Source organism: Macaca nemestrina, chromosome 4 (genome assembly GCF_043159975.1).
Source record: "Macaca nemestrina isolate mMacNem1 chromosome 4, mMacNem.hap1, whole genome shotgun sequence".
In the NCBI taxonomy this organism is placed as follows: domain Eukaryota; kingdom Metazoa; phylum Chordata; class Mammalia; order Primates; family Cercopithecidae; genus Macaca; species Macaca nemestrina.
Genome location: NC_092128.1, coordinates 175607705 through 175622924, shown reverse-complemented (window position 1 = coordinate 175622924; position 15220 = coordinate 175607705). Strand labels below are relative to the sequence as shown.

General features: G+C 45.4%; 1 protein-coding gene across 11 annotated transcripts in view; it reads right to left on the bottom strand.

The window, feature by feature from the left end:
- Positions 1 to 4033: 4033 nt before the first annotated feature.
- Positions 4034 to 15220, bottom strand: part of LOC105472721 (eva-1 homolog C) — a 105581-nt gene continuing 94394 nt past the window's right edge. For 10 of the 11 annotated variants that reach the window (XM_011726256.3, XM_071095616.1, XM_011726252.3 and 7 more), the window contains 2 exons: positions 14793 to 14882; positions 4034 to 4607 (listed from right to left, as the gene is read on the bottom strand). In XM_011726256.3, the coding sequence (XP_011724558.1) occupies positions 4231 to 4607; positions 14793 to 14882 (467 nt within the window). In that variant the 3' untranslated portion in view covers positions 4034 to 4230. Of the gene's footprint in view, positions 4608 to 7898; positions 8299 to 14792; positions 14883 to 15220 lie in introns of those variants that run through there. The other variant, XM_071095618.1, reaches the window with a different exon arrangement.

The following is a 15220-nucleotide window of genomic DNA, read 5'->3' as shown; positions in this document are numbered from 1 at the left end:
GGAGCTTCCTCCCAGTCACCACGGTCCATCAGCAGTCCCTCATCCAAATCCGCTCTGGTCATTTTCCCCCTGGACTTTGTGCCAAGCCAAACACAATCTCAGCAGGACCCTTCAGCCTCCTTCCACAACAAGAACATGGCATTCTTCTTTGGGGCTCTGAAAATGCAAAGAAATATCTCACTGTATCTGCACAGGCCAAAGACTGACACTTGAGTTGGCAAGCCTGTTGACCAGTTGCCTCTGTAGGGATCCTGGGAGGGTGTGTATGTGTGTGTGTGTGTGTGTGTGTGTGTGTGTGTGTAAGCACGCATGCTGGGGGTTGAGGGGGGAAATTCAGATAGGGGAAAACCCGTTGTGGAATTCAAGAAAAGCATGTGACTGAGGCCAATATGGGCACAGCTCTTTCTTCAATTGGTAAAGTGAACGTCTGCAGCCCCAAGAAGACAATCATCAGCCATCAGCTGGACAGCATTTGCATTCACAGAGACAAGGAAGATGCTGCCTTCAAACTGGAAATAGAGAGAGACAGCTGCTCTGGGAGCTGGGACATTATCAAAATGCTCCTTGCTGAACTCGGGGACATGAAAGGACAGAGAGTCTCTCTGATTAGAACAAAATCGTTATGAAACAGTTGGACAATGGAATTCACTTCATTCTCTGATATGATCCGGAATAGATTTCTCTCCAGGCCAGGCACAGTGGCTCATGCCTGTAATCCCAGCACTTTGGGAGGCTGAGGCGGGAGGATCACCAGAGGTCAGGAGTTCGAGACCAGCGTGGCTAACATGGTGAAACCCCATCTCTACTAAAAATACAAAAATTAGCCAGGCGTGGTAGTGCACACCTCTAATCCCAGCTACTCGGGAGGCTGAGGCAGGGAGAATCGCTTGAACCTGGGAGATGGAGGTTGCAATGAGCTGAGATCACGCCACTGCACTCCAGCCTGGGCAACAGAGCAAGACTCTCTCAAATAAATAAATAAATAAATAGATTTCTCTCCAATGACAGGTTTAACCCTTCTCCCATTTGCCCTGAGAATACTCACAAGTGGCACTTGAGGCTGTAGCATTTACTCAGAGATAATTTTCTAGGAGATCTCTATTTTATTATGATTTTTGCATTGCTCTTGTATATTGACTTTGGAAACAAAACACATTATTTTGTTTATAGCATTCTGCTTTTAGTAGTGATATCTCCATTTACAGAGTATAGTAATCCTCGATTGCTGAAAATGTCAAACCCTAGAAAATGTAGCATTCCCATGCCTGATGTTAACTTCATTCTCCAACAGTTGTTGGCTGAAGATTCATTTGATGGATTCGGTTTTTCTGAAATAGATGATTCTGATGTCAGTTCTGTTTAGAAATAACTCCAAGAACATTTTTTATATTTTATGTTCACATTGAAAATCAGTCAGATTTGCTTCAGCCTCAAAGTGTGTTTATGTAAAATTAAATGAGTGCTGACAGTGAGTCGCACTTTTTTTTCTAAACAGGAAAAGGAAAAGGGTTAAAACACATCATTCCCAACCCCTTCAACTTCTCCCCATGGGAGAAATCCTGGTGCCTGGAAGTCCGGAGGAATTTCAGTCTCCACCCAAACCACCCCCAGCCCATCTGTGTGACACCTCTCTTGGCCAATCCCTGCTCTCCCACCTGCAGGGGGTCTGTGTAAGGGAAGCTTGCTTTGAAATTGACAGGTGCAGAGGGTGGAAGAGGGAGTGTCATTCTGACCCATCTTGATTTTCCCCTTCCTTCCACTGAGTGGACACACAGGATTTCCCACCAGCTCTGTCTGTAGTTGCTGCTTTGTGCTGGTGAAAAGCACCGCACATGAAATGTTCACAGCAGCGCTATTCACAGTGGCCAAAGGAAACAGCCAAATGTCACCAGCTGATGGGGGGGATAAACAAACCGTGGGCTAGCCATACAATGGAATATTATTCAGCCATGAAAAGGAATGAACACATGCTACGCTTGCTACAACATGGATGGACCTTGAGGACGTTATGTTAAGTGAAATGAGGCAGTCCCAAGAGACTACATATTGTGTGACCCCATCTACATGAACTATCCAGAACAGGCTAATCCATATAGTGACAGAAAGCAGCTTGGTGTTTTCCAGGGGCTGGAGGGAGGGAGGAATGGGGAGTGACTGCTTAACAGAGAGTTTTCTTTTGGGGTGACGAAACATTTTGGAACTAGATAGAGGTGGAATTTGCACAACATTGCGAATGGACTAAATGCCATTGAGAGAGTTAGTTTTACATTATGTGGGTTTCAACTCACTAAAAACGAATGCCACAGACCCTCTCCCCATTCTGGGCAGCTGAGCCTCCTCACTCCACACCCACCCTCCTCTGCATCCTGCAGATAGGCCCTTCACCATGATGGTCTGCAGGACTGAGAGAGACATGCCTTCTCTATACCTGTCACTGTGGGAGTTCCTGCGGGAACAGATATGTTTCCTGAGCACTCAGGATGAGTCAGTCTCAGCACTTCCCAGCTGTGTGACGTGGGCCGGACGATACTTACCCTGGCAGCCTTCAGCTTCCTCATGTACGTATGTTTACAGGGTTAGTGATGATGAAGTAAGATAACGCAGAGAGAGCTCTTTGGTAGTAGGCATATGAAAATTGCAATCATTTTTATATTCTAAGCCCCGGGGATTACTAGGACAAAAAAGAAAAAAAAAAGTTTTCTTATTTGATGCCACAGCTATAAGCCTCCTGTCTACCAGGGGGAGCCGTCTGCAGGAACCAATCATTAGTTCTCCCACTGGGGTCTGTTTTCTGAACTCTTTCTTCTGCTCCTCCACACAGCCGTCCCCCAGTGGGGTTTTTGGAGAGATTCGGGAGCCAGCTCCACTTGATCCTGGCCCACAGCACTGTTAGGTACCCTGCTTGATGGCTTGATGCTGTTTTAAACTCTAAACCAGGAGTCAGCAACCTTTTTTCTATAGAAGGCAAGAAAGTAAATATTTTACGCTTTGCAAACCATACTTTACTTACAAAAACAGGTTGCAGGCCAGATCCATCCTGCTGTCTGTTTTTGTACAGCCTTTGAGTTAAGAATGGCTTTTTACATTTTTATTTATTTACTTTTATTGAAAAATTTTTTAATTCAATAGAGATAGAATCTTGCTATGTTGCCCAGGCTAGTCTTGAACTCCTGGCCTCAGGCTTTTATATTTTTTAATGGTTGGTTTGACAAAAAAAAAAAAAAAAAAGAAGAAGAAGAATGTGGAACATGTGAAAATAAAATGAAATTTAAATTTCAGTGTCCAAAAAGAATGTTTTATTGGAATACAGCCAAGTTCATTCATTATGTATTATCTGTGGCTGCTTTTGAGCTGCAATGGAGAGTTGAGTAATTGTGGCAGAGAGGATTTCACCCACAATGCCTAAAATATTTATCATCTTGCTTTTTTTTTTTTTTTTGACAGAGTCTCTCACTCTGTCATCCAGGCTGGTGTGCAGTGGCATGATCTCAGCTCACTGCAACCTCTGCCTCCTGGGTTCAGATGATTCTCCTGCCTCAGTCTCCCAAGTATCTTTGATTACAGGCATGTGACATCACACCCTGCTAATTTTTAATTTTTTTGGTAGAGACAGGGTTTCACAATGTTGGCCAGGCGGGTCTCGAACTCCTGACCTCAAGTGATCCACCTGCCTTGGCCTCCCAAAGTGCTGGGATTACAGGTGTACTGTGCCTGGCCTATCATCATGCCTTTTAAGAAAAAATTTGCTAACCCTTGGTCTAAACAAGTCAGTGGTTAACATCATTCATGAGCTTCATGTTTGCTGAGTATCTGTATAGCTATTTTATGTGTATATATAGGAATCTTTTGTTTGCTCATCTGTAAAATGGGGGTAATAGTACCATCTCATGACATTGTGAGGACTGAATGACTCAGAACATGAAAAGCAGCTAGAATAGTGCCTGGCATTATAAGCGCTCAAAAAATGTAAATTCTAATTATGAATAGACTTATTAATGTATAGACACAAATTCAAATAAATACAGAAAACAAAGACTCTTCCCTCCTCATTTATTTTGGAATGTGCTGGAAACAGCTTGAAACATCCCTTTAATAGCTTCCTGGCCTCACGAGTGTTGGATGACATGACAAATTCTCCTTCATAGAAGGTACGGGTGAACCAGAACCGGAGGGGCATTTGGGATCCTTCCTTCTTCAGAAAGTGCGACCGCATTAAGATGCATGTGGTTTTCAGTAGAACTGGCCCATGTTTCTCGGGAGTGAGGTGTCCAAACCACTGTTCATCCATATTTCCTGAATGATTTGCTCCCTGCGTTCAATCCTTTCTGCGAGCTCTGCAGCTTCTATGGAACTGTAGACAGGATATGAAGTCCTACAGAACCCCGACAGTTCCCCTGGGAAATCAGACTCGGAGGAGTCCTCCTCCTCTTCTTCATCCTCGCTGTCCTCCTCGGCCTTGTCACTTCCTGGCACCAGCTGCTCCCTCCCCAGCTGCAATTTGCGGAAGTCCTTGGCACAGGACTCTCTGATGACCAGGGCGCACAATGTGAGGGCCAGGCCGATGCCGACACTGGACACGAACAGCAGGGCAGCTCTCTCCGGGTGGGCTGCAGGAAGAAGAGAACATGTCAGGAGCTGGGAGGAGCTGGCAGACTCCACCAATGCCAAGTCCCACAGAAACAGATGTCTGCCCAAGCAGGGGGCTAATGAAGAATGCCAGTCCAGCATCTTTGAGACTGTCTACACAAAAATCATCATATATCCCCACTGACATTTTTTTTAAAAAAGCTTTTGAGTCTATGGAGTCAATATATGTATGTGTAGGAGAAAAACACACAGCAGGGGGGCTCAGGAGCCAGACTCCTCTGAGTTCAAACTCAGGTCTGCCACTCACTAGCTGTGTGATTTTGGGCAAGTTTCATAACCTTTCTGTGCCTTAGTTTCCTCATCTGTAAAATGGGGCCTATAGTATCTTCTATCACAGAGTCGTTACAGTGAAATGAGTTAATTCCTATAAAGCTCTTAGAATATTTACTGACACATAGTAAATGCTGAATAAAGTGTTGCTATTAGTAGTAATAGTAGAAGTAGCTCATGAAGAATTAATTTATGTATGAAGTATATCTGTGAACCTAAGTAATAATATAATAGATGTTAGCAAAACTTAATTCTATTCGTTTTCAGATTAAAAAGTAAATATAAATATACAGTCATCCGTTGGTATCTGTGGGGGACTGGTCCCAGGACCCCACCCCCACACTCCCAGGCTACCAAAATTCACAGACGCTAGAGTCACTTATATGAAATGGCACAGAATTTGCATAAAACCTAAGCACATTCTCCCCTATTCTTTAAATCACTTCTGGATTACTTGTAATAGCTAATGCCATGGAAATGCTAGGTAAGTAGTTGTTATCATGTGTTGTTTTGGGAATAATGACAGGAAAAAAAGTCTGTACATTTTTGGTATAGATGCAACTATCTATTTTAAAAAGATATTTTCAATCTGAGGTTGGTTGAACCCACAGGTGTGGAACCCGTGGATACAGAAGGCCAACTGTAATATAAAATACAAAAACATGCTGGGTGTCGTGGCTCACATCGGTAATCCCAACACTTTGGGAGGCCAAGGTGGGTGGATCGCTTGAGCTCAAGTGTTCAAGACCAGCTTGGGCAACATGGTGAAACCCCATGTCTATTTTAAAAAATACCAAAATATAGCTCAGCATGGTGATGTGTGCTTGTAGTCCCAGTTACTAGGGAAGCTGAGGTGGGAGGATCGCTTGAGCCTGGGAGGTCAAGATTGTATCACTGTACTCCAGCCCAGGTCACAGTGTGAGACCCTGCCTCAAAAAAAAAAAAAAAAAAAAAAAAAAGAAAGAAAGAAAAAAATTAAAATAAAATAATATAAATATGTATATCATTTATAAATATTAATAATATAGTATCATAATACTATATTATTGTAAGGAATATACAGATAGAAGCCTGTATATTGTAAGTAACATGCAGATCGAAGCCTCATCTCTCCTGACTTCATTTTCATCTTCCTCCCCTTTGAATTCCCCTCCTTTCCTCCCCGTCCTGCAGCCCTCCTCTCCCCCGAAATCTTTGAGCCACTGTCCTCTCCAAACCCTCTCCTTCTGTGGTGCTGTTAGGGCTTTCAAGGTGGGCCACAACTCAACTTCTCTGTCTTGGAAAACATAAACTTTGAGCCCCACTGGCAGTGATGCTGTCGACCTCAAGGAGTGCTGAGTGTGAGGAAACGGAATCCCATCCATTTATAGTCTTTTCCAGCCACCCATGGTCGGGCCAGGGACAGATCTGGACAGAAACAATTCCATCCAGCTCAAGCCTCTGAGGTACAATGGTCATCCATGGCCCCCTCCCCTCCCAGTGGTGGTGGTGTGGGAGGGGCCGGGTACCCAGGGCAGACAGAGTAGGATGCAAGAACTGGCTCTGCCACAGCAGAGCAATCAATTCCAGCAGTTGATTCCACCAGTGACTTGAGGAGCAAGTGAAGGAAGTCCAATGGGGACATATCAGGTTCCAAGAAGGGAGCAGGTTGCCACAGCGGGTAACTATGGACTTGCTACTGTACCTCTTTTTTCATATTTTGAGGATGCCGTGTGGACTGAATTAAATTACCCATAATCCTTAGAACATGAGACATTCTCTTCATTGGTCAATACATAGCCCTACTTTATGTCTATATAATGAATTACTTTTTAATACTGTAATTAGCACCAGTGCTATGAATAAGCACCTGTATAGCAATGAGGCCTTGACCACACCTGTGTCTAACCTGTGCTTTCCCCATCCCCCAGCCTCCCCCTTAAGGTGACTACCACCTGAATTCCATGCTCCTTACTCCCCTGTTTCCTTTTTTATATAGTTTTATTTTCCCTCTCTATGTATTCCTAAAATTTTATTTAAAGGGTATAATATTATAGGTAGTGTTGGAAACTTGGTGTGTTTTTAACTTAATATCATATCGCTGTATAATATTTCATTGTCTTGACTATAATGTAGTTTATTCATCCACTCTCCTGCTGGTGGGTTAGGAACTGTTTATTCACCTGCTCTCTTGCTGTTGCCAGGTTTCTGCTTTTGTGGATGATCATGAGCATTCTTGTAAATGTCCCTGGTCAACACCTGTAAGCGTTTCTCTTGGGTACTACCCTAGGAGGTAACTGATGGGCTTAGGGCATGTGAGTTTCAATTTTCAGAACTACTGCCAACATGGTGTTCAAAGTGGCTGCAGTGTGTAAGAAATCCTATCAGTCCTCATCTTCTCCAGCACTTGGCTCACATAGACTTTTACATTTTTTTCCAATCACGTGGGTATAGAATTGTAACTTATGATGGTCCCCAGATCTGTACCTATCTTCACATGCTTATTTATTTCCTCTTCTCCAAATGCTGGCTCATGTCACATACCCATTTTTTTCTGAGTTGCCTGTGCTTTTCCTCTTACATATAGAAGATGTGTATATTTTCTTTTTTCTTTCTTTCTTTTATTTTTGAGATGGAGTTTTGCTCTGTCGCCCAGGCTAGAGTGTGAGTGGCATGATCTTGGATCACTGCAACCTCCGGCCCCCGCCCCAGGTTCAAGTGATTCTCCTGCCTCAGCTTCCCAAGTGGCTGGGATTGCAGGTGTGTGCCACCACACCAGCTAATTTTTGTATTTTTAGTAGAGACAGGGTTTGCTATGTTGGCCAGGCTGGTCTTGAACTCCTGACCTCAGGTGATCTGCTCAGCTTCCCAAAGTGCTGGGATTATAGGCGTGAGCCACCGTGCCCAGCCCAAGGATGTGTATATTTTCTATAGACTCTTGATGATAATCCTTTGACAGCAAATACATTGTGAATATATATATATATATATGGAGAGAGAGAGAGAGAGAGAGAGAGAGAAAGAAAGAAAGAGAGTCTCCCTTTGTCACCCAGGCTGGAGTGCAGTGGCACAATCATAGCCTGCTGCAGCCTTGAATTCCTGGACTCAAACAATCCTCTCACCTCAGCCTCCTTAGAAGCTTAGGCGAGGGAAGAGGCCATCTGTAAGTACAGATGTACTACCATGCCAAGCTAACTTTTTATTATATTTTTTTGTAAAGGTGAGATCTGACTTTGTTGCCCAGGCTGGTCTTAAACTCCTGGCTGAAAGTGATCCTCCTGCCTTGGCCTCCCCAAGTGCTGGGATTACAGGTGTGAGCCATGGCATCTGGTGTGACTATCTCCTGGTAAGTGCCTTGTACTTTCACTTTCATTAAGATGTCTTTCGACCTTGTGACATTATCTGAAAAACAGGGATGAAACACTGTTCTGCTCCATCTTCCCTGCAGGCACTTGGTCCCCATCCTCCTCTCTTGCCCCCCTTTTCTAGTGAATGGCCAGATAGGAACTATTGCAGGTTTTATGGGGCATATGGTCTCTGTTGCAAATATAACAACTCTGCTGTTGTAGTGCAGAAACAACCACCGACCATATATAAACCATCTTTCCTGCATGGACTCTGTAATCTTTAAGAAACACACGTTGGGTCACATCACTGCCTGACTTAAAACTTATAGATGGCCTCTTCCCTCTCCTAAGCTATTAGGTTGGTGCACAAGTAATTGCTGTTTCCACCATTAAAGGTAATGGCGGAAATTGGCTGGGCGTGGTGGCTCATGCCTGTAATTCCAGCACTTTGGGAGGCCGAGGTGGGCGGATCACTTGAGGTCAGGAGTTTGAGACCAGCCTGGCCAACATGGTGAAACTCCATCTCTGCTAAAAATACAAAAATTAAAATTAGCCGGGGGAGGTGGTGGTGTGCGCCTGTAGTCCCGCCTACTTGGGAGGCTGAGGCAGGAGAATGGCTTGAACCTGGGAGGTGGAGGTTGCAGTAGGCCAAGATCACACCACTGAACTCCAGCCTGGGTGACCGAGAGAGACTCTGTTAAAAAAAAAAAAAAAGGAATGGCAGACATCACAATTACTTTTGCACCAACCTAATAAAAGTCAAGTCCTGACCACAGCCTAGGAAGCCGGCTATGACCTGGCCCTTGTCACTCTCCCCAAGTTCAACTCCCAAGACCTTCCGTTTCCTCTCTGCTCCCCACTCCGGCCTCCCATTCCTCACTCGTGTCACATCAGATGCCTGCGCACCCTGGTGTTTCTGCATGTGCTCTTCTGTTAGCCTGGAAAGTTCTTTCTTCCCTCTTCATCCAGCACTACAAGATACCTCCCCCTGCCTTATCCTAGCCAGGTGCCCTGTCTTTTAGTCTTGAGTATCTTGAATGTCTTCTTCACAGCCCAACTTACAATCGTCACTCACTCAATGAGTGGGCGCCATCCTTTCTCCCCACCTAGAATGCAAGCTCCCTGAGGGCAGGGGCTGGAACCGTCTCGTTCTTTGCCAAATCCCCAGTGCCATCTCTGGCACAGAGTGGGCATTATGAAAATATTTGCTGAGTGCATAAAAGGAGGGAATCCTGGATTTAAGCACTTGGCTTGGCACTCTGGGGATGGGGCTCCATAAAATCACTTCCCTATTTCCCCGTCTCCTCTTCTCCCGGGAGGTAGGCGTCTGGCTTCTCCTGCCAGGATAACTTCTCTCTCATAAGACTCCAGCTGCCTCTTGGCCCAGGCATGCCTCCTGCTAAGTGAGCACTCTTTAGGGCACGTCCACATCTACTCTGCTGAGATCCAGCCACCAAAGGTGGACAACATGGGCAATGCTTGGCAAGTCCATGGGAACGAGGCTTCCTAGTCATCTGAATCAACTAGTTTGAAGTCACAAACTCTCCAGACATTGGTCAGCTGGAATCTTACCGATGAGCTGGTCCAACCCATCTTGTTGTAGCCAAGTCACTTGTGCAAACTTGGCTGGGACCCCAGGTTCAGGCCAGGGCTCTCTCTATGGCCCCAGGCTTTACACTAAGGGCATGTCAACTGTTCTGTAGAATCGCTTGGACTACTTTATACTTTTGTGGCTCCTTTCCCTATTCTGTATTCTGGAAAAACAAAGTTCTCCTTGTGATTGAACAGAATCTTCACACTGTGTTATTGCTGGCATTGTTCTAAATTTAGCCTTGGTTCATCCCTGGCTGGAGTGAATGACTTTAATTTGATCAGCTGCTGTACGCCCTTGGGAGCCTCCGAAGGAGGACCTATGGCCTTTAAGGCTCCTTTCCACCGTTAGATCCTGACTTGGGGCCAACACACGCTCCAGCTTGTTCATGTCCAGATAAGACACCCAGAGGCCATGGCTAGGGTTCCCCCTGTCGGGGCCCTATTGCCGTTGAAGGATCAAGGCAGCAGTCAGGGCCTGAGGGCTGTCCAGAAGAAAGCACAAAGTGTACCAGGTGCTGGTCTGACAGCACTTAGGGGTGTGACAGAAACCTTCTGTCATAAAATCAGATGTTGGAGACCGTGGGAACACATCCGAATCCACATCTCCGTGACAAGGTGGTGCTGATTTCCAGTGGTCCTCCCTGGTTGGGGAATCACATAGCTCTGACTCTGGAGTGTGGTGTTGTGTTTCTCTTTCAGTATGAGCTTGTCTGAGGCCCTAGAGTTCCTCCTTATGAAACAATGATGCCTCCCAACACAGGACATCCCAGGCTGCAAGCCTGTCCCTTCTGCCCACCTTCTGCACTCCTGTGCCCCAAAAGCCCACAGCAGGGCCTGCCAGAGGCTGACAACACATCTGTCACTGTCCCAAGGGGGTAGGGACAGCAATGGAAATATTAGGCCACAAAAGGCATGCCTGCAGGCACACAGGATGTAAACACCCAAAGCCAGATGTCAATGAAACAGTAATTGGGTGGAATGGGAGAGGCCATATTCTCATGCAAGACTGTCTAAATAAATAAGTCCCCTTGGGCACAATCTGCCAGGGGACAATGGCTCACGCTGAGCCAGTTAGTAAACTGCCTCGCTAAGAACTTCCAATGCACACTTACACACACAAATACACACAAATATGCATGCACACACCTGCATGCACACACACACCCACACACATGCAGGCACACATACAGATACACACATGTGCCCACACACATACAGATACACACACATACAGATACAGCAAACACACATGCATGCACACACACGCATGCACACACACATGCACATGCAGACAGACACACATGCATACACAGATACACATACACATACACAGATACACATGCACACACATGCAAACACATGTGCACATGCAGATACACATATGCACACATATGCACACACACAAACACACACGTGCACATGCACACACATGCACACACACAGACACATATACAGATGCACACACACCCACACACTGACACATGCATACACACATGCACACAGATACAGACATACACATGCACACACACATGCACACACACGTGGACACACATGCACACCCATGCGTGCACACACACACAGGCACCTACGCACACACATGCACATGCACACATGCACACATACACATCATTCCTCTTTCCATTTCTCTAATTTCCCATCTTTTTCTATGAGCTTCCTCAGACTCATGATCTTGATTCTAGAATGAATTCAGGGAGTAAGTCTGCATTATTGAAATGACAGTAAATTCAAACATTCCTACAAAGCTTTTTCAATGTTGAGAAAACCATCTTACAGATCATTCAAACGGCCCCAGGAGACACTGTTCACAAGGGACTCTTAGACATCCTCCTGTCCCTTCCACCAACCTCTGTGCTTCAATATCAGGGGACAAACCTCTTGATTTTGGTTTCTCATCTCCTTGTCCCCATGAACACTGGACTACACTACTGTGTCAAAGCCACTTGCAGCCTGACCTGGGAAATGTACTTTTGGATTCACTCCATTTGCCACCTATTTGGGTGGTTTAGGCTGGAAACTGCCCTGCTTACACTCTTGGCTCCCCGCTGCTCCTGCTTTGGGGGTGCCTAGAGACCTCAGCTCAGCCCGTGGGTCACATCCCCCCAGTGGGGCCAGGGATGTGACTGAGAGTTGTCTGGGCACCTCTCTCCAGCAGCAGTGAGGATGGAGCTCTGTGCTGTGTGACACTGGCTGGTGGCCACTGCCTGTTTAGGTCGAAATGGCCCAGCCTGATGTCCACACGCACTTCAGTGGCACACTGGCCTGCAGACCCCCGAGCATGTGCTGCATGTTTCCCACCTCTAGAGTGGCCATCCAGACAGTGACACAGACACATCAAGAAAACCCACAGGCAAGTCCAGAGGTGCCCGTTCCACTAGGACCTTGTGAGCCTCCATGATTTGAGTCACGAGCTTCTTGTGGTGATTTCATTTAGCTAACATCCAACCCAGTGCATTTAGAGACTCTTTCTCTTGGACATTATATGGAGGCATGGTCATGGCTTGCTGAGATCCATGTCCCAAAACATCCCTCAATAAAACCAAATAACAGCTCATCAAATCCTTACATTTTTAAAAATTTGACATCTTATAAATAGCATACATTGGATGACAATAAGGCACAGGAAAAGGCTCATAAGCCCAGATCAGCAGTCATCATTCGACTGTTCTGACTGTGCACCTGTTCTGTACCAGCACCACATCCTAGATGCAGGGACACGACACGAAGTAAGATGACAAAGCACCTGCCCCTGTGGAGCTGAGCCTCTAGCAGGAGAGATAGTCACTAAAAAAATAACTCTATCCTGTGGTTTCTGGGAATGACAATCACATAAACGGATAGAAAGGGATGGAGGCAAGCTAATTTAGACAACTCAGGATCAGAGTGGGAAGGTGACTGTATCCCTCAAAATTCAGAGTAGCTGGAGTGCAAGTCTTGTATTAGCTCAGCCTGAATCCTGGCCCTGCCGCTGTCCATAGCGTCCTCAGGCAAATGGCTCAATTCCTCTGACCACCGGCTTCAAGTGCAGAACAGAGGACCAGAGTCCCATCTTTCAGTGTTGTTGCTATGGACTGAATTGTGTTCCCCCCAATTCACTCATTAGGAGTTAATTAAGGTTAAAGGAGGTCATAAGGGTGGAGTCCTAATCTGATAGGATTGGTGGTTTTATAAAAAGAAGAGATGTCTCTATCTCCATCTCTCCTACTCTCTGCCATGTGAGGACATAGCAAGAAGGCTGCTGTCCACAAGCCAGGAAGAGAGCCCTCACCAGAAAGTGATTGGTGGATATTTTGATCATGAACTGGCCTCCAGAATGGTGAGAAAATCAATATCTGTTATTTAGGCCATCCAGTCTTGGGTACTTTGTTATGGCAGCTGGGCTGGCTAAGGCAGTTGTTGAGAGGAACCGACAAGGTAGTTGGGGTAAAGCACACAGCACGGCCGCAGCTCACTGAGCACAACGTCAGTCTTGTTCCCCTTCAATCATTATTCTCTGACTGGAGGATTTTCATGATGGCTTTTCTCCAAGAAGCTCCCCAGGGACTTTGTAAATATGGGGATATTTCTGACAATAAAAATCCTTACAGTTCTTAACATTGACAATGATCAGGAACAGCAAGACATGAAAATGAGAAGGTGGTTAGAAAAGAGAGGACCTGCAGAAGAAACCAACAACCACTCAACACACGCACAGCAGGAATCCTGATGCAGGAGGACAATAGAACAGCAGGGGACCCCAAGACTGAACTCTGCATCTCATGTATTGAGATCATTCCCTGATATGGTTTGGCTGTGTCCCCACCCAAATCTCATCTTGAATTGCAGCTCCCATAATCCCCACGTGTCATGGGAGGGACATGGTGGGAGGTAATTGAATCCTGGGGGTAGCTCTTTCCCCTGCTGTTCTCGTGATAGTGAATAAGTCTCATGAGATCTGATGGTTTTATAAAGGGGAATTCCCCTGCACAAGCTCTCTTGCCTGCCGCCATATAAGACGTGACTTTGCTCCTCATTCACCTTCCACCAAGATTGTGGGGCCTCCCTAGCCATGTGGAATTGTGAGTCCATTACACCTTTTTCCTTTATAAATTACCCAACCTCAGGTATGTCTGTATTAGTAGCATGAGAACAGACAAATACATTCCCTAAGGCTCTATTTTCCTCTGAGACAGGCTTACCCCAAATAGCCCCATCTTTGCAGGCCTCGAATAGAATACTGTTATGTGTTACATTAACATGTATTTTACTGAAGGTCTCTGGTTTTTGTCTCTCTGAACGTAGGCAGGCATTGCTGAAACTTGCAGATGACATTCCAAAATACGTTCTATCTTAAGATAAGCAGAGAAGGTGGTGAGGAAAAATTGTACACACCTTCCCCTCAGTGAAGACGTCCCCACAGTGTGGTAGGCCTTGGTATAAGCCTTTTGGCTCTGTTAATTCATGAGGGCTGAGTCTGACTGATCCTCATGGAGAGGATTAACAAGGGAATCCTTGGCAACCATTAGGAGTAACACTCATGACCCAGAAAGTGGCTCTGTCTTCATGGGGCATGATCTGTCTTGTTTACTAAGTGACCTTCTGGCTCATTTTTCTTCCAGCCAGGGTTGGAATTCAATAATCCTAGTTCCTTCCCAAATTTTAGAGCTGGGAAATGCATTCCTTGGGTTTCTACTTTTCAAAGGCAAAAAACATCTGTGGAGCTCAACTCCTAAATAGTATGACTTTGCCTGTTTCTGTGGTTCTCTTGCTGGCTACCTGGTTGTGACTGTGCCTGAACTCAGGCCTCTCTGTTTCTGAATCTTAGAAGCGGTGGTTGGCATGTCAAACTTGAAGTCATCGTCCTTTAGTTATCTGAGTGTTATAATTGAACGGCACATTTATTAACAAGACTTTAGTAAATCCATCAGCATTCTAGGAAGCTTTGATTCATTGACCTACCTCTAATGTAAGCAAAGGCTGCCAGAGAGTTGCTAACAAGAATTCCATCTTTCCTCAGAACCTTTGATTCGCTTGGGTCGAAGTTTATACCTGTTTTGTGAAAAATGCAAAACCAATTAATCACAGCTGTTCATAGTTCACCTATTCTAAGAGACCCCTGCTACTCCTACCCCAGGGACTGCCGAAATAATTAAAAGTCATGGAAATCAAATAAATAGGCCTCTGGCTAAATTATGGAAGATTAACCCAGGAAGAGCATGTATTAAATAGTAAGCAGTCCCTGAAAATATTAAAGTACAAAAAGGATTAGAAGTTGTTTTAAGTGTTGGTTGCAACTTCAGGTGCTGGTTTTCCACTCCACTGTGGAAGGGAACAAATGGACTTTCCCATCCTAAAGACAGTGACATTCATCACACCCCTCAGAGGCT